This window comes from Erythrolamprus reginae, unplaced genomic scaffold (genome assembly GCF_031021105.1).
Source record: "Erythrolamprus reginae isolate rEryReg1 unplaced genomic scaffold, rEryReg1.hap1 H_7, whole genome shotgun sequence".
In the NCBI taxonomy this organism is placed as follows: Eukaryota; Metazoa; Chordata; class Lepidosauria; order Squamata; family Dipsadidae; genus Erythrolamprus; species Erythrolamprus reginae.
The window spans coordinates 1,247,270-1,267,844 of record NW_027248528.1 but is presented as its reverse complement, the minus strand read 5'-3'; the positions used below and the strand labels follow the sequence as shown (position 1 = coordinate 1,267,844).

Below are 20,575 nucleotides of genomic sequence, written 5' to 3'. Positions count from 1 at the left end.
ACCACTGTATTATATTAGCATTAAAGTCACTATATTTATATTATGTTAATTATACACAAGGCCAGTGATTTTCAACCTTTTTTGAGCCACGTCACATTTTTTACATTTACAAAACCCTGGGGCACATCCCTTTCTCTCTATTTCTCTCTCCCTTCCTTCCTCTTTCTTTCTCTCTCTCCCCTTCCATCCCTCTCTTTCTCTCTCTCTCTTGCTTTCTTTCTCTCTTTCTCTTTCTTGCTTTCTTTCTCTTTCTTGTTCTCTCTCTCTCGCTCTTTCTCTCTCTTGCTTTCTTTCTCTCTCTCTCTCTTGCTTTCCTTCTCTCTGAGCTTCACGGCACATCTGACCATGTCTCGCGGCACAGTAGTGTGCGGCGGCACACTGGTTGAAAAACACTGCACTAGGCTATAATTTGTCTCATGTATATAAATTAGTGCATGCTTTTTTCCATTAATAAAATAATTTCATATATACTTCAATGATTTATCATGCAGGCTATATTGCCCCTCCCCTGAATTGTATAATTCCACCAATTTTAAAGTTGCCAAGGTTGGGAAACCATGTTGTAAAGTCACAAGCTGCCTATCTCTGTATGGTACTAGAGGCTTTAGTTGTCAGGGGAGAACAGCAACTTAATTCAGCATAAAATTATTGCAGGTATGCGACAGTTATTAAGGCAACCTTTTACACTCTCTCAGGTACCTCTCCCTGCAGGGTGTCGCCTGTTTCAACAGCAGGTATGCAAACAAATTGACAGGTCTCACAAAAGAAGGATCAGCTGTAAGGGTTTGCCAAGAAATGCCAACTTCAAGTCATTGTCACAATGTGGGGTTGTTCTATGTTCTAGCCAAATATTTTAATCAAGGCCAGAGAAGGAAGTCAGAGATTGCCCAATTGCCATTCTATTGTCAACCATGAAGACTATTTTTTTGCCCTCAGTGGGGACTAGAGATAGCTGTGCTTTTGTAACCAAAACAAAGTAGTTTCTCCCATGAACTAAGGACATTCCAACAGCTGGCTGGAGAGAGGAGGACAGAAGTAAACAGGAAACTGATCAGCACCCAGATTGGACAGTATAACTTATTGTTTGGGGGGGGAAGGGAAACTTTCACTTTTTAAATTAGGTCAGGGATAGGCAAAGTTGGCTCTTGTATGGCTTGTGGACTTCAACTCCAAGAATTCCTGAGCCAATCACGCTAGCTCTGGAATTCCCGGAGTTGAAGTCCACATGTCATAGAAGAGCCAACTTTGCCTACCGTTGAATTAGGTGAATACTGTGGGAACTCTCAGAGTTGGTTTTCACCAGTCTGTTTCCGATACGATATCACCGAATAAAATTGTTCCTTGAGAAATCTACCTGCCTTGGACTTTGGTTTACTTGGAACACTGATGGCTATATATGGTACAAGGCGGGGTATGTGCTCTAAGGAGTAAATATTTGATGGAATTTGATCTGTGGCTTTTCTTAGGTCCATTTTCCTTTTCCTTCTGTGATTGTTGACATCAACAGAGAATGCCAAAAAGAAAAAAAACGAGGAGAGGCAACAAGTTCTCCTAGATGATTAATTTGCCTTGAGTCCTCACCCTTCCTGGGCACATTCCTGGTGCTCAAGCCTATTCCTGATGTGGTTTCTGTTTGGGTTATCCTCTTTGAATCTTCTTCTTAAGGCCACGTCTTGCAGTGAGGTGTGGGAATGATGCTGAAATGAAAGACCAATGGAAGCCTACATTTAGGACCATCCGAGTTCATGGACATTGGCTCCTGCTGCACTTAGTCCTTACTTTACAACAGTTCATTTGGTTTGAATGATTTGCATGTATGCTACCAAGTTGTTTTTAGTTTTAATCAGGATTTTAGAAATTAGTTTTTCTTGACTTCTTTTTATTGCTGCTGTTATTTGTAATTTTAATATTGTTGTAAGCCGCCCTGAGTCCTTTGGGATTGGGCAGCCTAGAAGTCATAATAAAAAATTAATTAATTAATTAATTAGTTAGTTAGTTAATAAAATTAGTGACCATTTGAAGTTATAATGGTGGTGAAAAAAAGTGATTTATGGCAGTTTTTCACCTTTACAACCAGCGGTGGGCTACGAGCTGGAATGCTAAATTGTGCTTGCCACTGCAGCTTGTGAGTTCTTGTGGGACCAGTGTGATTTTGCTGCTGCACCTGTGGTGCACCCATGTTTCACCGAGGTTTTACCTGTGGCTACGTGTGCGATTTTGCTTCAAAATCGCACTGATCCCACAAGAACCTACAAGCCGCCAGGGCGAGCACAATTTAGCGTCCCAGCTCGTAGCCCACCGCTGTTTACAAACCAATGATGGCCTGCTACTGGAACACTAAAGTGCTACATTTCAGTAGCCATTCTAGGGATGCCTGCGCAGCTGTATGCCCCTGATCCATGCATGTGTGCCCCTTGTGAGAATTAGCTTCTGTGCATGCGCAGAAAGCAAAATATCACATGAAGACACTTGCATGAGTGAGATCTTGATGGCTTTCACCGATTTTTTGCTTCTGCACATGCGCGAAAACAAAAATATTGGTGAAAATTGCCAAAATTTTGCTTGTGGGAGTGTCTTCACGTGAGATTTTGCTTTCTGCACATGCACAGAAGCCAAATCTTGCGCCAATGAGCACGGAGGCTGCACCAGTGACACCAAAGACGGCAGGCCTTCGCTGCTTACAACCGTTGCATGATCGAAATTCAGACATTTTGGCCACTGACTCAATCCTTGACCTATGCTCTCAACTAAGTCCAGAATTTCCATTCCTAAGCAAGACAGCTGTTAAATGAATTTTGCATTCATGGTCACAGGAACAACATTCGGCTGCTTGACAAGTAGGATGCTGCAACTGTCATAAGTGTAGAAACTGTCATAAGTCACTTTTTTCAATGCTATAGTAACTTTGAATGGTCACTTAAAGAATGGTTATAAGTCAAGGACTACCAGTGTATGCCATCTATCTCACTGTCCTAAGTGAATCTTGGAGGCTTACAACAATATAAAAGCATTAATTATAAAGAAATATTAAGGTGGCACCATGATGTGATTTTTTAAAAATTGTCAAATACTTTCCATATGGAATCCGTGAAACTCCGGATATTGTTGGACATCAATTCCCACCAGTCTAAGCCAGCAGGACCAGTAACCAGAAGCAATGGCAGCTGTAGTTGCAATTTGTCACCTACTTTACACCTAGTTTTCTACACCTAGTTTAGATGGCACTAAATTAACCTCCATGCACAGTTTTTACACTCAAAGTACCAGTGCTATTACTCTTGTGTCCCAATTTGAGGTTTTAAGAGGTGAGCTACAATTACTAATGGTAATAGAGTTCACATCTGGCCAGAGACCTCCTCCATATTATTTGTTGAGATAATCCTTGGCTGAGCCCTAACGTTGAAAAACAGGCTTTGCCAGCTGAGTTCAAATTAATTGCAATGTAAAAGTCAAGGTCCCCATAATTATCAACAATTCACTATATAACATATCCTCTAAGTGGCAATAGGCTGAATCCATAACCATTGCCTTTTCTCTGATTAAAGTGCTTGTCCTCAGAAGCTATTTTGTACTACGAGGGTACAAAATTGTAGGAAATTAGTCACCACTCAAAACGGAAGGGAATCATAGAAATAATTCTGGCAGATAGCACAATTAAACTAATTATCTCAAGAATTTCTGCCTATTAGAAGGAAGGGAGGTTCATGGACCTAGAGAAAAATCATGGGGATATCATTTAAATTCTGGGATCCAGTTTGATTTAGTTGATACTTGTACATCAGGGATATCCAACTTTGGCAACTTTAAGATTTGCGGAGCATGGCTGGCTGAGGAATTCTGGAAATTGAAGTTCATAAGATTAAAAGTTGCCAAGATTGGGAACCTCTGCTTTACATCCTCTCTTCCAATCTGACTGATTTGATTTAATCATGTCCCAAAAATGCTTTTCAAGAGAAATACAAAAGTCCATTTGCCTCTTGAAAAGGCACCTTTGGGGCAACCATGATCTGGATGATTGAGAATCTCCATAGAGATTTAATCTTGTGTTATCAAGTTGGCATTTGACTCTTAGAAATCACATAAATATGAATAATAGATATTGTACAATTTGGACAATAAGTAGAATCAGATGTTTTGTTTCAAGAAATCTTAAATAGATTTATCAAGTCTCTTTCCACTTACTTTGAAGACTTGGGTCTCTTAACTTTGTCATATATTCTCACAACCAGAATACAGAATAACAAAGTTGGAAGGAATTTTGGACATCTTCTAGTCTAACTCCCTGCTTAAGCAGGAGACACTATATTATTCCAGACAGATGGCTGTCGGGTCTCTTCAGTCTCTTCTGTACAAACCCACATGTGTGGGTGTGTTTTAGAATGAGAAGTAAGTCTGGCAAAGATTTCTCAAGAAGCTGCATAGCTGAGTGGGACTTGGTACCCAGGTCTTCCCACTCCTAACCGCTAGGGGACACTCCCTTTCAAATAAATATTTGCTAGAACTGGCTGCAGTTAAATAAACAATACTGTACAAAGAAAGGCAAAGGCAAACAGCTTGGAAACCAACCACAATCATACAAGCTGCATATATTCATTCTGCAGCTATCTTAGCAAATTAAATTCATTTCTGTCTCCCATTCTACTTTATTCCAAGCGCAGCCCATAGCATCCAGCTGACAAAGTGGGATCTCATATATAAAATCTCTAGCAAAAAGGTTGCAGGATTTTAGGTTTGTGTGGAAGCAAATAAAAATGAACCACACTGACAGTTTTTTAAATTACCCTGTTTTCCCCAAAATAACGCACACACACACCCATAATAAGCCTAATTGGGCTTTTGAGTGCATGGCAATAAGGCCAAGCACTTATTTCAGGCTTCAAAAAATATAAGACAAGGTCTTATTTTCGAGGAAACAAGGTAGTCATGAAACTACTGAATTTCCTTAACTGAAGTTGATCTTATCAAATCTAAGGACAAGATAATTTCTGAAAATGTACAATATTTATCTTCTTCTGTGCAAGAATCAGCAGTTGCTGATTAGAAAAAGGTTACAGGCATATTGACTGGGTCATGTTGTCTCTTGATAAGCAGGCATTCACTCATGTTTTGCACAGCATTATTATGTGCTGTGTTCTACCTTTTACAAGCTGGACATAGGTAAAATGCACATTTTTCTGTCTGGACTCAGCTCATGTTTGGTAATTTGCATCCCACCTTTAATTACTTTTACAAATTACTCAAGACAGCAAACATGTTCCTCCTCCTATTTTCCCCACAACAACCCTGCAGAACAGGTGGGGCTGAGAGAGAACAACTGGCCCAAGATCACCCAACTGGCTTTTATGTCTAAGGTGGAACTAGACCTGAGGATCTGCTGGTTTCTAGCCTTGAATCTTAATCACTAGGCCAGGGGTCTCCAACCTTGGCATGTGGAATTCAAAACCCAGAATCCCTCAGCCAGCTTTGAAGACTGAGATCCTGATCAACCATAAAACTTTAATCTGGGCTACTTTGCAAAGCTGGCTGAGGAATTCTGGGCTTTGAAGTCCACAAGTCTTAAAAGTTGCCAAAGATGGGAGATCCTTACACTAGCCCAAACTGGCTCTGGTCATAAACTGCCTATCTATCCATTTTTTAAAAAGTCACTTTATGCAGCTGATAAAAGAGTTTGTGACCGTCACAAAACTGATGCCCAAATGCATATATTAATCTAATGCAGTGATTTTCAACCTTTTTTGAGCCGCGGCACATTTTTTACATTTACGAAACCCTGGGGCACATTTGGGGGGGGGGGGCTAAAAAAGGTTTGGACAAAAAAATTCTCTCTCTCTTCCTCCCTTTCTATTTCTCTCTCCCTCCCTCTTTCTCTCCCTTTCTTCCTCTTTCTTTCTCTCTCCATCCCTCTTTCTTTTTCTTCCTTCCTTCCTTTTTTGCTCTTTCTCTCTCTCTCCCTCCCTTCCTCCCTCTGTCTTTCTCTCTCCCCTTCCATCCCTTTCTTTCTCTTTCTTTCTCTCTCTCTTTTGCTTTCTCTCTCTTGTTCTCTCTCTCTCTCTTTCTCTCTCTTGCTTTCTTTCTCTTTCTCTTTCTTTCTCTCTGAGCTTCGCGGCACATCTGACCATGTCTCGCGGCACACTGGTTGAAAAACACTGATCTAATGAACAAGGTTGGTTTCACTGCAGCAGGGTTATTTTTCTGGCATCAGCCAATTTATGGAACTGAAGTTATTGTGTGCAGATGGAGATCCTGCTCAACCATAAAACTTTAAACCTGGGCTACTTTGTTGCAGTACCCCAGACAATTTCCTTCCCCCATCTAACCCTGACTCACAATGAGGAAGTGAACAAGGATTGCCTTCCCTTCCCAGGCCAAATATTGTCTCCTTTGGCTTGCAATTACTTTCCAAAATAGCCAAGCACAGAATAATTGTTCAGATCCCAAGGTATGCAATCCTCCACCCCCTTTTTACTGGAAGGTAGTGTTTGCAACTCCAGAATTCAATAAAACAGCCTTCCCCCACCATACAATAACCATGTCTTCGGGGAAGGAACTTCTACTATAAACAATGACGTTGATGTTTGCACTATTTCCATTTTAATATCTAGAATTTTAAAAAGCGTTATTTATCAGCCCCAAAGTCAGTTTCAGCAGTCTTGTTTGCAGGATCCTCGATTTCACCAGTTCAAACAGGAATGCTCTCATATTAAATGCATATATTATTTATCGAATCAGCAACGTTGGACTCGGTTCACTGCAATATGGTTTATTTTTCTGGCATTAGCCAGCTTGCGGGACCGAATACATTACAGGCAGATCCAGATCCTGGCTCGACCGCAAAACTTTTTAATCCAGGCTACTTCGATCAAAGCTTATTAGTGCCACCTATCTACAACAGTGTTTCCCAACCTTGGCAACTTGAAGATATCTGGACTTCAATTCCCATAATTCCCCAGGAGCTGAAGTCCAAATATCTTCAAGTTGCCAAGGTTGGGAAACACTGATCTACAAGGCTACTCTTCAAAAGACTAACCTCCCCAACCATCCCTCCCTAAACCGCTTTTACGAAGCGGTGGGGTGCTCCTCCGCGAGCAACAACCGAGCCAAAGGCGCTCTGCATAGGCCTAGAGGCCCGTCGGTTTCAAGGCTGGCGCCGCCCAGCCACGCCATCTCTCCAGACCGCCTCCCGCCCCCTCAACCTCCCCGCCCCCACCGACGTCGTGCCGAACCAAGCGCGTCCTCTCCCTCCACCTTACCCCCCCCCCGCGCGTGCGCGCGTGCATGTCTCTCCCTCCCCTCCTCCCCTTTGATCAGTTCTGCAGTTTATTTGCATATCCGTCCCCGATTGGCTAGGCGGAAAGAGGAAGGCGCGCGGAGGGGGAAGCCCGCAGAGAGAAGGGAGGGGAGGGAGGGAGAGACGAGAAAAAGAGAGAAAAAAAAGAGGGGAAAAAAAAGGGGGTGGAGACACCTTTGTTTCACAGCCTGGGTTTGTAAACAAGAGGAAGTCTAGACTCGCAGCTGGGGCTCTTCGCGGGGGGCTGCGACTCCCCTCCCGAAAAGGCGCACCGAGGTACAATCCGACGTGGGGGCCGCTTCAGCCGTTGCCCTTCGGACAGGTGAGGTCGGGGGTGGTGTGGCAGCGGGAAGGGCTTTCAGGGGGGGCGTCCGCGTCCGAGGGCGCCTCTTTCCCACGGTGCGTGTCGGCCCGTCTCTCCCTGGGTGCAGAAAACACGCAGGTGTTGTGTGGATGGATCCTCCTGCAAGAATTGGAGGGAAGGGAGGCGTGCGGTGGGTGCTTGCGGGCGCGGATTTCCAGCGAGTGACCCACTGACCCCCTCGAAAAGGCGAGCGGATCTGAATAGCCGGAGAGGGATGAAAAGGATTCCGGTGGATCCCTTTCAGAGGATTCCAAGTATTCTAAACTCCTCCTGGCCACGCGAAGTGGGCATTTTCTAGGATAACCCTCTTGTTCCTTTTGTTATTTCAGCAGGGGATTTATCTCCTCCCTTCGCGATGGCCCGTATCTCCTCTAATCCCACAGGAAATGCTGTAGAGAGGGATCCGTTTTCAAGAGTCACTAATTCGGGATCAGGTGGCATCCTTTATGTATTGAGCAGCCAGGGTTGCGTTTTGTCCCTGAAGGGATAGTTTCCAACACAATATGGATTGGTAGCCAAACTAGTCATAACCATGCCACTGTTTATCAAAGCTGCTTTTAACCCTTCCTTAGTCTCCCTGAGCAAGTAGATTTCTCTTTTTTCTCTGTCCATCAGTCAAGAAAATTTATTCTCCCCCATCTTCCAGTACTGCTATTTCAAAAGTTTTAATAGAAGGAGTTAGGGGCAGTGATTTGCACCTCCAACTTTTCTTTCCATATTCCTTATTCTTATTCTAAAGTTCATATTTTAGAAATGTTTTTTTTAAAAAACAGGACAATGTTTAGATGAATAATCCTACAATTTATATGGAAATATAAAATTTGGCCTATTATTCAACAGCTGATACTTTCTGAAGTAAAAAATCTTGCCATTTACCTCTGAACGCAGAACACAAACACAAATTTTCAGTTTATGACTAACACCTCACCAGGCCTATCATCAAATGTTCCGCCCTCTACATCCACCTCTTGTTCTTCTACATGTATATTTCAAGCTTCCTGTTCAATGGTTATAAAAATAAGTAAGTATAAAAATAAGCACATGATTGTTATAATAAAAAGAATCCAAGATACTTCAGCTTGTCTCATCTTTTTCTCTGTTCCCATTTCTCTCTTAGTAAAGGATCCCCATATTTTTATTGTTGACTGTGTTGTTATCTGTGTTACTATCAGGGTGGGTTCTGATTTTTCTTGCTGCTGGTTTGCTTTCTGATGCACCAGGCGCAATGCTAAAAATGCTAAAAATGAGAGTCAGTTCAGGGGTATGGCAGGCCTGGTTCGCTACCAGTTCTAGCAACCCAGGCTGCCAAGTTACTACCAGTTCCATAGAACCAGTCCAAACTGGGAGGAACCCACTTCTGGTTTCTATATATTTGATATATCAGATCCACTCCATTTCTCTGAGGTTCATATCATTTCAATAACATAGCACGCCCATGTTTACTTCCTACTTGCTATACCAGAGTCAAGTTGCTGTATATAAACAAATACGGTAAGTATATTGTTCTTAGTGCACCATATACCATGGCAAGTCATCTTTTTCATTATCAAAATCTCAGTTGCAACTGTTATTGCCAAATCTTGTACCATTAATTTTTTAAATAATCATTAATTTTGTTACAGTTCTTTGGAACTTTGATGACATTTGTATAAGGTATATGGGCTGAGAGTGATTAATGCAATGGCATTTAAAAAACATTTTTCAAGATTATAAATATTTTTTTTTAAAAGGAACTGCATTTAAAAAAACAAACTGTTTACTTCCTTTTACTACTTCCTTTATTTCTCTAGACTAGCTATTTCCAATGTTCATCCCTTGTTATATTTTTCTCTGTCATTATCCTACCAATAAATATTATACAATTTATTAAGAACAATATTTTTGTTACAGTTCCTTGGGAGCTTTGTTTGCATTTTTATAAGGAACATAGGTTGAGAGTGAATAATGCAATGTTATATTTTTTTAAAAAAAAACCCTTTTCAAAAGTGTAAACATTGTTTTTAAAAAAGGGAACTATATTTTTTTTAAAAAAACTTTCATCTTCATGTCCTTCCTTTCACTTTTCCCTTTATTTCTCATGTCTAGCTACTCTCTGTGTTCATGTTCATTCCTTATTATATTCCTTCTTGTCATTATCCTACCAATAACTTCTGTGTTCCCTATACTGTAGTTCCTTAGATCAGTGTTTCCCAACCTTGGCAACTTGAAGATATCTGGACTTCAACTCCCAGAAGTCCCCAGCCAGCATTCGCTGGCTGGGGAATTGTGGGAGTTGAAGTCCAAATATCTTCAAATTGCCAAGGTTGGGAAACACTGCCTTAGATAAATTAGGGAGAAATTTAAAAAGATGTGGGGAAGAACCCTCCCTATGCCAAGGTGACATCGCTTGCTTTAAATTTTGCCTTGGGAGGAAAAGAGAAAAGGGGGGGGAAACCTCTTAAGTTCTCCTAAATGCTAAGACCTTCTCCCCCTCCCCCTCCAAAAAAAGCCAAAACACAAATCCAGTTTCAAGGTAAAATGTATGGAGTCTCAGCCAACGTTTTTCTCTGGATCTGCATTTCCTTGCTTGCCCAACTGGATGGTTTGCTTCCTTTCTCCTCCTCCTCCTCCTCCTCCTCCACTGTGAGGTTCCAGGCAACCACTCCACCCACCCCCTTTGAAAACCAAGCCTCCATCCTTCCTTGCAGATTCTCCTCTTGCCCGCCTCCCGTTAAATACCTCCCCAGCTGATTGGTTTATCCCACTGTATTTTCTAGAAAATCCCTCCGCTCTGCTCCTCCCCCTCTTCTCTCATCCTTCAGGGCTGCTTTGTGTCTACCCCATTCTCCTGCAGCCAGCTGTCCCTCTCAAGTTGTGCTTTGAACTGCAGGTATGTCTCTACTTCCTCTGGTCTGGCTTCACTTAAGTGGTCTCCATTAGTGCCACACAATTCTTAAAAGCTCTTTGTTGCGTTTCTCTGAAGCCCTTCCTTTCCTCCCCCATCTCTGGGCATCCTGTAACATAATTCCTCTAGATTCCTCCTGCCCTCTTCCTGACTTAGTGAAGATCCCGTCATCATTTCACAACTCTTAACTCCTGCCTGCTGTTCAGTGACAAGCTGTTGATGTCTGTCACCACCAAGTATGCTTTCTAGACTTTGCTGCTCTCCGTCATGATCTTCCATCTCAGGTGGCAATTGCCAGCTTGGTCTACTGGTAAAAGAACTGGGCTAAAAAACCAGGAGACAGGGAGTTCTAGTCCCACCTTAGGCATGAAAACCAGCTGGGTGACTCTGGGCCCATCCCTGTTTCATAGCCCAATTCACCTGGCGGGGTTATTGCTGGAGGAATAGGAAGGGGGAAGGTTGGGTATGTTTGCTGCCTTGAGTTGTTTGTAATAGTAATAAAGTAATAAAGGTGGGATGCAGATGGACAAGAAGGATCTGAGTCCAGCTATACCTGGAGGTCTCGAGCTATTTATAAAAATAATAAAGTTGGGATTATATGTAATAATATAATATATATTATATTATATATTATATTATTGAGATCCTCTTTCCCCCTAGGCCTTTACAATTCTATGCATGGTATGTATGTATGTATGTTTGGTTTTTATATTAATTGGTTTTTAATCGTTTTTAGTATTAGATTACTATTGTACACTGTTTTATTGTTGCTATTAGCCGCTCCGAGTCTCCGGAGAGGGGCGGCATACAAATCCAATAAATAAATAATATAATATAATATAATATGATATAATATAATATAATAATATATATATTATAATATATAATAATTATATATTACATATATAATATATGTATATATGTGTGTGTGTGTGTGTGTGTGTGTGTGTGTGTATGTATGTATATGTATGAGTAAAGGCCCATGCTGCAAAAGTGAAATCTGGTCTTGGGTTTGTGATATGTGGGTGGTTATAATACTCAAAAGTTTATGTCCACAGTCTGGTAGAATAAAGGGGTGATGGTGGAGCTAAATGTCTGGTTAACAAAAGCCTAGGGTTTACAGTGAGGTGTATTCATGGTTGAAGAGGTGCTAGGAAAAATTAATTGGGAGGGAGGCTGGAAAAGCTAAGGCGCTTGAGCTTTATTCTAGGGTAGTTTTCTTTCCGCACAGGATGATCAGCTGTGACCTACATCCTTGGGTTAATTACAGGCTGAGTCTCCAAGAAGCTGCGGAGGGAGGGAAGGAGGGGAAGCACGTGGTATTGTTTTTGTTTAGATACCAGACTGGTTACACAGAACCTGGCCAGTTTCCAGAGCTAAGAAACAAAATCTTGGCATTCGGACTGGAGGTCTGTAAACTATCGCTTCTGGCAGGTTCTCTGTAGATTGGTGATCCGCCTCTTCCTCTTTTTTTAGGCCTTTCATCTGCCCCACTCCACTGCCTCCTCCGGGAGCCGTCTGGTTCTCCACAACTCTCCTGCAGCTTTTCTCCAGGTGTGACTCCCACCACAATGGTGAGGCTGTCCAAGCCCAAAACCTTTCAGGCCTATCTGGACAACTGTCACCGCCGCTACAGTTGCGTGCATTGCCGAGCCCACCTGGCTAATCACGACGACCTCATTTCCAAGGTACAAAGAAGGGAGGAAGGGGAAGGTAGGCCTGCTAGAACCCTCTAGGGAAAAATCACTGTTCTGCCTTTGTTAGCTCTTTAAAGAAAGAAAGAAAGAAAAATATACAGTGTTTTATTTACCAAAGGAGAATGTAAATTCAGAAAGGCAATTAAGAAAGGACCGCCATAGTTTCTTATATCTCACGGTAAGATTACTACTGTGAATTTTCTGTGTTCCTTTAAAATTTCTCAGTCCTGCTACAACTAAGTACAGGTAGTCCTTAACTTAACAACAATTCATTTTAGTAGCCATTTGAAGTTACAACAGCAGTGACAAAAAGGGTTTACAACTGAACCTCGTGGTTATAGCCACCAGGTTGATCACGTGACTATGCAGCATCCCCATGGTCACCTGATCAGAGTGCGCGACAACTAGCACCATATTTACAATGGTTGCAGCGTCCAAGGCCATGTGACCATCGTTCGCAGCCTTCCCTGCTGACTTCTGGCAAGCAAGGAAAGTGGGGGGGGGGGGGACAGATTCGCTTAATGGCTACAATAATTCACTAGTCCCTATTGTGGCTGTAAGACAAAGATGGCCCTGTGAATCATTTCAGGGTCAGGGTCAAAGAATCTCTTAAATGTTTTTACCCATAGCATAGAAATATTAATGTTGTAAGTTAAACACAGAGCGGATTATAGATTAATATAGATTAAGCAATCTAAACTCTGGCCGGCATGGTTTATTGGAGACATCATCACTTCCTAATCAAACCACGATTTAAATCTGGAAGCTCCTCCTTTGGGAATAGCCCAGTTAAAAGCAGGCAGCCAACTGCAACGTCTTGTGGCTTCCCAGAGCCACCTTACTGATGCTGCAGAATTTCTGAGCAGTAAAAGGTGGGACATTATTTGGGACTAGAAGAAGGAAAGAGATGAGACGTGCAGTGGGGTGGGCATGGGGTACATGGTTTATGGAGGGCAACGAGTTCTTTCACAGACGCCTACCCAGACTTGTTTGCCACCTCCAGCTAGTTCTCAAGAACTGACAAGGGCAACAGGTCTCGGCTGCCGCTGATTAATCATTAAATTCAGTTTCATGGGTTTGGAAGCAAACTTAAGAGAATAAACAAGGAAATGGGGAAGAGAGCCTCTGGCTGCTTGCCATCAGGCTGGAGGGGAAGATAAATAGCTGGTCTAGAACCAGGGTGGAGGCTTCTCCTGAGATTTTCGGTTCCCAAGGTTGGAGTGGGGAGCAACCAGGGAGACAGAGTGGCAAGGAGGCGGAATAACTGTGGGAAGAATTCAAGGTTGGTTGGAGGCATTTGTTTAATAAGGGCAGGAAAAACGCATTTTGTTTTTGACCTATGCCCCGTTATCTTTTTTTGTTAACAGTCTTTTCAAGGAAGCCAAGGACGGGCATATCTCTTCAACTCTGTGTGAGTATTACAAAAGAGGAGCATATTTTGGAAGGAAAAAAAGTGCTGTAATTTATTTATTTATTTTTGCACTATAAGACACTCCGGGCCATAAGACCCACCCAGCTTTTGAGTAGGGGAAAAATAAAATAAAATCTGCCTCTGCCTCCCAGCCCCAGCACATGGCTCATCAGGACTCCATTGCACCCACCCCTAGTCAGTTGAGTGACAGTTGGAATCCGGCCTCCTGTAGCCCCACCCATCAGTGGACTGGCCAATCAGAAACTGTGCTATTTTAATTATTATTATTTATTATTAGATTTGTATGCCGCCCCTCTCCGCAGACTGCTGCCTCTGTGTCTGCTACTTCTGCTGGGGAATTTATTTATTTATTTATTCAATTTTTATGCCGCCCTTCTCCTTAGACTCAGGGCGCCTTACAACATGTTAGCAATAGCACTTTTTTAACAGAGCCAGCCTATTGCCCCCACAATCCGGGTCCTCATTTTACCCACCTCGGAAGGATGGAAGGCTGAGTCAACCTTGAGCCGGTGATGAGATTTGAACCGCTGACCTTCAGATCTACAGTCAGCTTCAGTGGACTGCAGTACAGCACTCTACCTGCTGCGCCACCCCTGGAGTTTTGCTAGCATTCCTCTGCTATTGCCAACCCCACCCCACCCTGGATCAGGTTGTATCCGCATCCAGGAATACCGCCAATCAGCTGTTCCAGATAGTGAGGGTCATCGCTGGCCCATCGCGATAGACAATATTCGCTCCATAGGACAGAGACATTTCCACCCACTTCCTTTTTTTGGAGGGGGTGTGTGTTTCTTATCTGACCGTTAGCTATGTTAAGTTGGCAGTCCCAACCTTTGTGGCTTGAGCGCCCACCTGGAGGGAAAGAAGGGAACTGGGCCACATGAGTGGCGGGCTGGGCAGATGTGTGCATGCAGCCTTTACACAAGTGGCAAATGGCACACCACTTATGAAAGTTGAGCTGCGCATACGCACTCAGCCAGCCACTCACATGTCCCAATTCCAAATAGGCCACACCCAGGCAGTAGGGCGCAGCCCAGGGGGACCCCAATCTTCAGCGGTGTCTCCCGAGGCCAGGACAGATGAGTTGGGAGTTTTAGTTTACCATCAGAAGAGCAGCTGGTTTTGCTGTTTCCTAATGACTCAATTTAACACCATAGCCCAATGGTGAAATCCATTTTTTTTTGCTACCAGTTCTGTAGGCGTGGCTTAGTAGGTGTTGTGTGGCTTGGTGGGCTTGGCAGGAGAAAATCTCCATTCACTCCCCACTCCAAAGACAGGCTACAAGAATGGTGGAAGGTCTTAAGCATAAAACGTATCAGGAAAGACTTAATGAACTCAATCTGTATAGTCTGGAAGACAGAAGGAAAAAGGGGGACATATTCGAAACATTTAAATATGTTAAAGGGTTAAATAAGGTTCAGGAGGGAAGTGTTTTTAATAGGAAAGTGAACACAAGAACAAGGGGACACAATCTGAAGTTAGTTGGGGGAAAGATCAAAAGCAACGTGAGGAAATATTATTTCACTGAAAGAGTAGTAGATCCTTGGAACAAACTTCCAGCAGACGTGGTTGGTAAATCCACAGTAACTGAATTTAAACATGCCTGGGATAAACATATATCCATCCTAAGATAAAACACAGGAAATAGTATAAGGGCAGACTAGATGGACCATGAGGTCTTTTTCTGCCGTCAGTCTTCTATGTTTCTATGTTTCCTGGGACCAACCAGAGATAGTATTTGCCGGTTCTTTGAACTACACAAAATTTCCACTACCTGTTCTCTAGAACCTGCCAGAACCTGCTGGATTTCACCCCTGCCCTAGCCGATAAAGTATCGGAGAAATACTGATCTTTTAATGTGCAACTCCTGTTATTAGATCAGTATGAAGTAGTTTCTCTGAACGTGGCCAAATTCTATGTAAAATTGTACATACAAATGTACATACAAATTGTATGTAAAATTAGGCAAACTTTATCTGCCTACTGTTAATCTGCTACCAATTGCAATATATTATTCTGTGTCTTTTATTTTTTTACTGTTATTATTGTTACAATGCTTTATTTATTGGTCTGTGACCATAATAAAGAGGTAGTATTTAGGCAGTACTTGTATCCGCATAGAGATTTCACTCAACCAAATAATCCTTTCTGGAGAAAAACCCAGCCAGCTAAATAAAAGAAAAGATCACACCCTGAAGATCTTCTGAATCTTGATGGGCTTCTGTAGCTTAAGGGATCAGCAGAAGAGACAATATTTCATTTTTATTGGCTCTTAGCTGAAGAAACAGAGGAAGACAGAAGCAATTAAGCTATTAAGATAGTAGAATGAGAGAAGGTAGGAGTATGTTTCAGTAAAAAAATAACCTAATAGGCTAATCTCCCCTTTTCCAAAGACAGTCAACCCAGCAGGAATGTGGGGTATTTAAATAAAAGTTCAAAGATATAGGAGGCCTTCAAATGAAACTTAAAATACTTCAGATCTAGTATTCATTGGCACTTCATTCCAAATGGAAATGCACACCACATTTAAGAAGGTTATTTCCCAGGGATTGTATAGGAATGAGCAAATTCTGCAACTGAGTTGCAGGAACAACTGGGTATTTGTAAGTTTTATTTCTATTTTGATAGCAGAGCCACAGCCTGGAGGTTAACCAGCCCCTCTTCTAATAGGCAGACCCTTGTTTGTGACTATGCATTGCACAATTGACTTTTCACCATAAGCTTAGAAACTATTTTTGGTATCTTTCCTCCCCAGCTCCAGCCTATCTCTGTGGCACTGTGTTTCAAAACACCTTGGTAGACCGCAAAACAGAGAAACACTAGCCCTCCTTTCCACAAGGGGGTTGTGGGCTGACCTCCCTCATTGGGAGTTGTGCTTCTGAAGCCACTGAGTGACTCTGAAGCTGGACACAAGCCAAATCTTGGAATAATCTCCATCTTCATATCCAGTTTGTGAGGAAGTTTTAGGCTTGTTCTTATCCTGGTGTGTTTTCAATCTAACCTAACATCCCACCTTTCCCCTCAAAGTAACCCTGGGTTTTGTCAAGCACCCACCAAAGGGAACAGAGCCATTGTTTTGTCAGCAATGGGTCAAGCTCCTAAGGACAATTCCATGGATTTAATTTCATCACTTTACTGATTTCCTTCATCAGTGATTTCAAGGCAAAGTAGAACTCATACTAGGAAAACAGAATGGGACAGATGGGCCCTGTTAGAACTAAGATGACTTGGACAAGGGGATAGATGGGGAACTCATCAGATTTGCAGATGACACTAAACTGGCAGGAAGAGCCAACTCTTTAGAACAGAGGTCCCCAACCTTTTTTGCACCAGGGACCGGCTTTAAGCTAGACCAGTTTTCCATGGCCCGGTGGGGGGGGGGGCTTTGGTCAAATGGGGGTGGGGTTATGGAGGGGTGGAGCTTAGTGACGCAGCCCTCCACACTTCTCCACAGGGCGGGGAGAATCAGGAGGCTCCTTTGGCGGCTGGGGGCTGCCTGGCTTTGTGATTTTGGCTGGGGGGGGGAGAAGTAGGACCTTCCTAAGTCCCCCCCCAGCCAAAAACTCAAAGCCTATCTGCTGGATACGGGCGATGAGTGGGACAGAGCAGCGCGGAAGCCTCTTGCAGCAGCTGCCACAGCCACCGGCTTCGGCACCGCTCGTCCCGCTCATCGCCCGTATCCAGCAGATAGGCTTTGAGTTTTTGGCTGGGGGGGGAGAAGTAGGACCCTCCTAACTCCCCCCCAGCCAAAATCACAAAGCCAGGCAGCCCCCAGCCGCCAAAGGAGCCTCCTGATTCTCCCCGCCCTGCCCGATGCCCCACCCTGTCCTGCATAATGTCCTCTGCCGGGAGGGCAGCGGCGCCACGGACCGGCTGGAAAACCCCAACGGCCCGGTCCTGGTCCGCGGACCGGCGGTTGGGGACCTCTGCTTTAGAAGGTAGGCTCAAGATACAGAAGGATCTTGACAGACTTGAACATTGGGCGCTATCTAACAAAATGAAATTTAGCGGTGGAAAAAAAAGGTTCTACATTTAGGCAAGAAAAAAAAATCCACAGGTACAGTATATGTGGTACCTTGCTGAACAGTAGTAACTTTGTGAAGGATCTCGGAGTCTAGTGGACAATCATTTAAATATGGGCCAACAGTTTGCAGTGGCTGCCAAAAAAGCCAACATAGTTCTGGGCTGCACTAACAGAGGCATAGAATCAGGATCACGTGAAGTGTTCATAACACATTATAATGCCTTGGTAAGGCCACACTTGGAATACGGCACTCAGTTTTGGTTGCCATGATGTAAAAAAAGATTTGGAGACTGTAGAAAAAGTGCAGAGAAGAGTGACAAAGATGTTTAGGGGACTAGAGGCTAAAACATACGAAGAACGTTTGCAGGAACCGGGCATGGCTAGTTTAATGAAAAGAAGGACCAGGGGAGACATGATAGCAGTCTTCCAATATCTCAGGGGTTGCCACAAAGAAGAGGGAGTCAGGCTGTTCTCCAAAGCACCTGAGGGTAGAACAAGAAGCAATGGGTGGAAGCTGAACAAGGAGAGAAGCAACTTAGAACTAAGGAGAAATTTCCTGACAGTTAGAACAATTAATCAATGGAACAACTTGCCTCAACTTGAATGGTCCAACGGAAGTTTTTAAGATGTTGGATAGCCATGTCTGAAGTGGTTGGACTAAAAGACCTCCAAGGTCCCTTCCAACTCTGTTATTATATTAAGACGATGTTGGGTTTTCTTCTGGCTCCATACAGAGTGAATGTTGGATGTGGCCCAGCAGAGGAGCGGGTGCTGCTGACGGGTCTGCATGCTGTAGCTGATATATACTGTGAAAACTGCAAGACCACCCTTGGATGGAAATATGTGAGTCTCCTGCTTGGTGACCTCTTCCTCTCCCTCTCTAAAACAATTGCACCCTTAATTAGATTAGATTAGATTTATTGGATTTATATGCCGCCCCTCTCCGCAGACTCGGGGCGGCTCACAACAATGGTGAAGAACAGTACATAGTAACAAATCTAATACTTAAAAAATCTAGATTACAGTTTTAGATTAAAAAGTCCAAAAAAGAAACCCCAATATATAAAAAACAACACACAATCGAATCATACACAAAAACTACATGGGCAAGGGGGAGATGTTTCAATTCCCCCATGCCTGACGGCAGAGGTGGGTTTTAAGAAGTTTACAAAAGGCAAGGAGGGTGGGGGCAATCCTGATCTCTGGTTGGAGCTGGTTCCAGAGGGTCAGAGCCACCACAGAGAAGGCTCTTCCCTAATAGTTGGCTCCCACCCTTATCATTCCTTTCTCTTCTTCTTCTTCTACAGGAACAAGCCTTCGAGACTAGCCAGAAATACAAGGAGGGCAAATTCATAATTGAACTGAACCACATGATTAAGGACAATGGCTGGGATTGAAAGCCAACCAGCATCTTTGGACAACTTTATGTAGGGGGTGGAGCCTAAGAAATGTTAAATTTCCTCCAAATCTGCCTCTACCTTCTCAACCATTGGATTGCCATCCCAGGCACCTCCAGGGGCACCTGAGTTGTGAAGGAGGAGGCGGGGCTCCTGCCAGAGACACCCCCCCACAGCTCAGACATGTTAACTTCCTGTGGCTAAAGATGGGAGCTCCAGGACACGGCTGGGCCAGGGACTGTGTGAAAGCAGGGACTGGGGTGGGTGGGGAGGACTGCGGCTGGCTCTGTTGTCCAGAGAGCTTCTGTATTAAGAGAAATATGGAGGGGGAAATATACAGTGCGAGGGGGAAGGGAAACGTTAGGCGTGTACAGTACTTTTGTGTGTGTGTGTGTGTGTATGTATTATATAAATAAAAGTATTGAAGTGATGGAGGTGAGGGTTTTTCCGCCCCCTTCCTTCTATCGGAGGGCAGTTGGTAGATTAGAACAAGGGAGACAATATAAATTCCTTGGGCACTTGCCAAGCTTAGCTAATTAAAGCGAAGGCTTGGATGTTTTATTTCCATCCAATCAGTCTGAAACATTCAAGACATTCTGTGAGCAGGGGTACAAAACCAGAAAATCGGGATTTGTAAGCTGTTTCGCTAGCCGTACGTTGGGGTTTTTTTTCCTCCTAATTTATTAGATTTGTTTTAATCCAACCTTCATTTTTTTTATATAAATAAGGCAGTGAACATGCCTTTTGCTCTTCCGACCTCCTATTTTGCCCACAACTACCCTGTGAGATAGTTTGAGAATAATTGGCCCAAAGTCTCCCAGCCAACTTTCATGCCTGAGACGACCCCAGAACTGTATCCGCCAATGGGTCTACGTCTACGTGGAGGGAAGTAAGCAGTGGAGTACTGCAAGGTTCCATCCTAGGCCCAGTACTCTTTAATATCTTCATAAACAATTTGCAGATGGTACTAAGCTAGCAGGAATACCTAACACCCTAAAACTGAGGGCGAACCTATGGCACACGTGCCTCAGGTGGCATGCGGAGTTATATTGGGGGGCACATCAGGCATATTGGGGGGTACATCAGCTCCAGAGCGCATGTGTGTGCTAACTAGCTGATTTTCAGCCTTGGGAAAGGCCGTTTTGCCCCCCGAAGGCTTCAGGGAAGTTTCCCTGAAGGCTCTGGAGTGCGAAAAATAGCACAACGGGCAAACCGGAAGTCTGTTTTTCTGAACTTCCGGTTTGCTCTTATTCCCTTTTTTCCCCCACTATCCCAGGCATCAGTGAAGCCTGTGTGCATGCATGGAAGAGAGGGAGTACTTGGGGGGCAAGTGTGTACATTTGAACCAAAAAAGCTTCGCCATCACCGTCCTAGAGGATAAACTCAAGATCCAGACAGATCTTGACAGACTTGAACACTGAGCCCTATCTAATAAAATGAAATTCAATGCTGAGAAAAGTAAAATCCTACTCTTAGGTAAGAAAAACTG

The 20,575-nt window shown here is 43.4% G+C and overlaps 1 protein-coding gene across 2 annotated transcripts; it reads left to right on the top strand.

Moving 5' to 3' along the window:
* Positions 1–7,413: 7,413 nt before the first annotated feature.
* Positions 7,414–19,514, top strand: LOC139155854 (protein yippee-like 3). Of its 2 annotated transcripts, none has more exons than XM_070731188.1 (5): positions 7,414–7,610; positions 12,013–12,224; positions 13,601–13,644; positions 18,424–18,532; positions 18,997–19,514. In XM_070731188.1, the coding sequence occupies exons 2-5, from the start codon at positions 12,108–12,110 to the stop codon at positions 19,084–19,086; spliced, it is 360 nt and encodes a 119-aa protein (XP_070587289.1). In that variant the 5' UTR covers positions 7,414–7,610; positions 12,013–12,107; the 3' UTR covers positions 19,087–19,514. The 2 variants fall into 2 exon arrangements, with proteins under 2 accessions (XP_070587289.1, XP_070587290.1); XM_070731189.1 differs by lacking the exon at positions 7,414–7,610 and adding an exon at positions 10,418–10,521.
* Positions 19,515–20,575: the final 1,061 nt, after the last annotated feature.

Bases quoted from the DNA above. Each gene is read 5' to 3' on its own strand.
- LOC139155854 (XM_070731188.1), top strand. From the start codon at position 12,108: ATGGTGAGGCTGTCCAAGCCCAAAACCTTTCAGGCCTATCTGGACAAC. The intron at 12,225-13,600 runs GTACAAAGAAGG...TTTTGTTAACAG, and splicing joins ACGACGACCTCATTTCCAAG to TCTTTTCAAGGAAGCCAAGG. The intron at 18,533-18,996 runs GTGAGTCTCCTG...CTTCTTCTACAG, and splicing joins CCACCCTTGGATGGAAATAT to GAACAAGCCTTCGAGACTAG.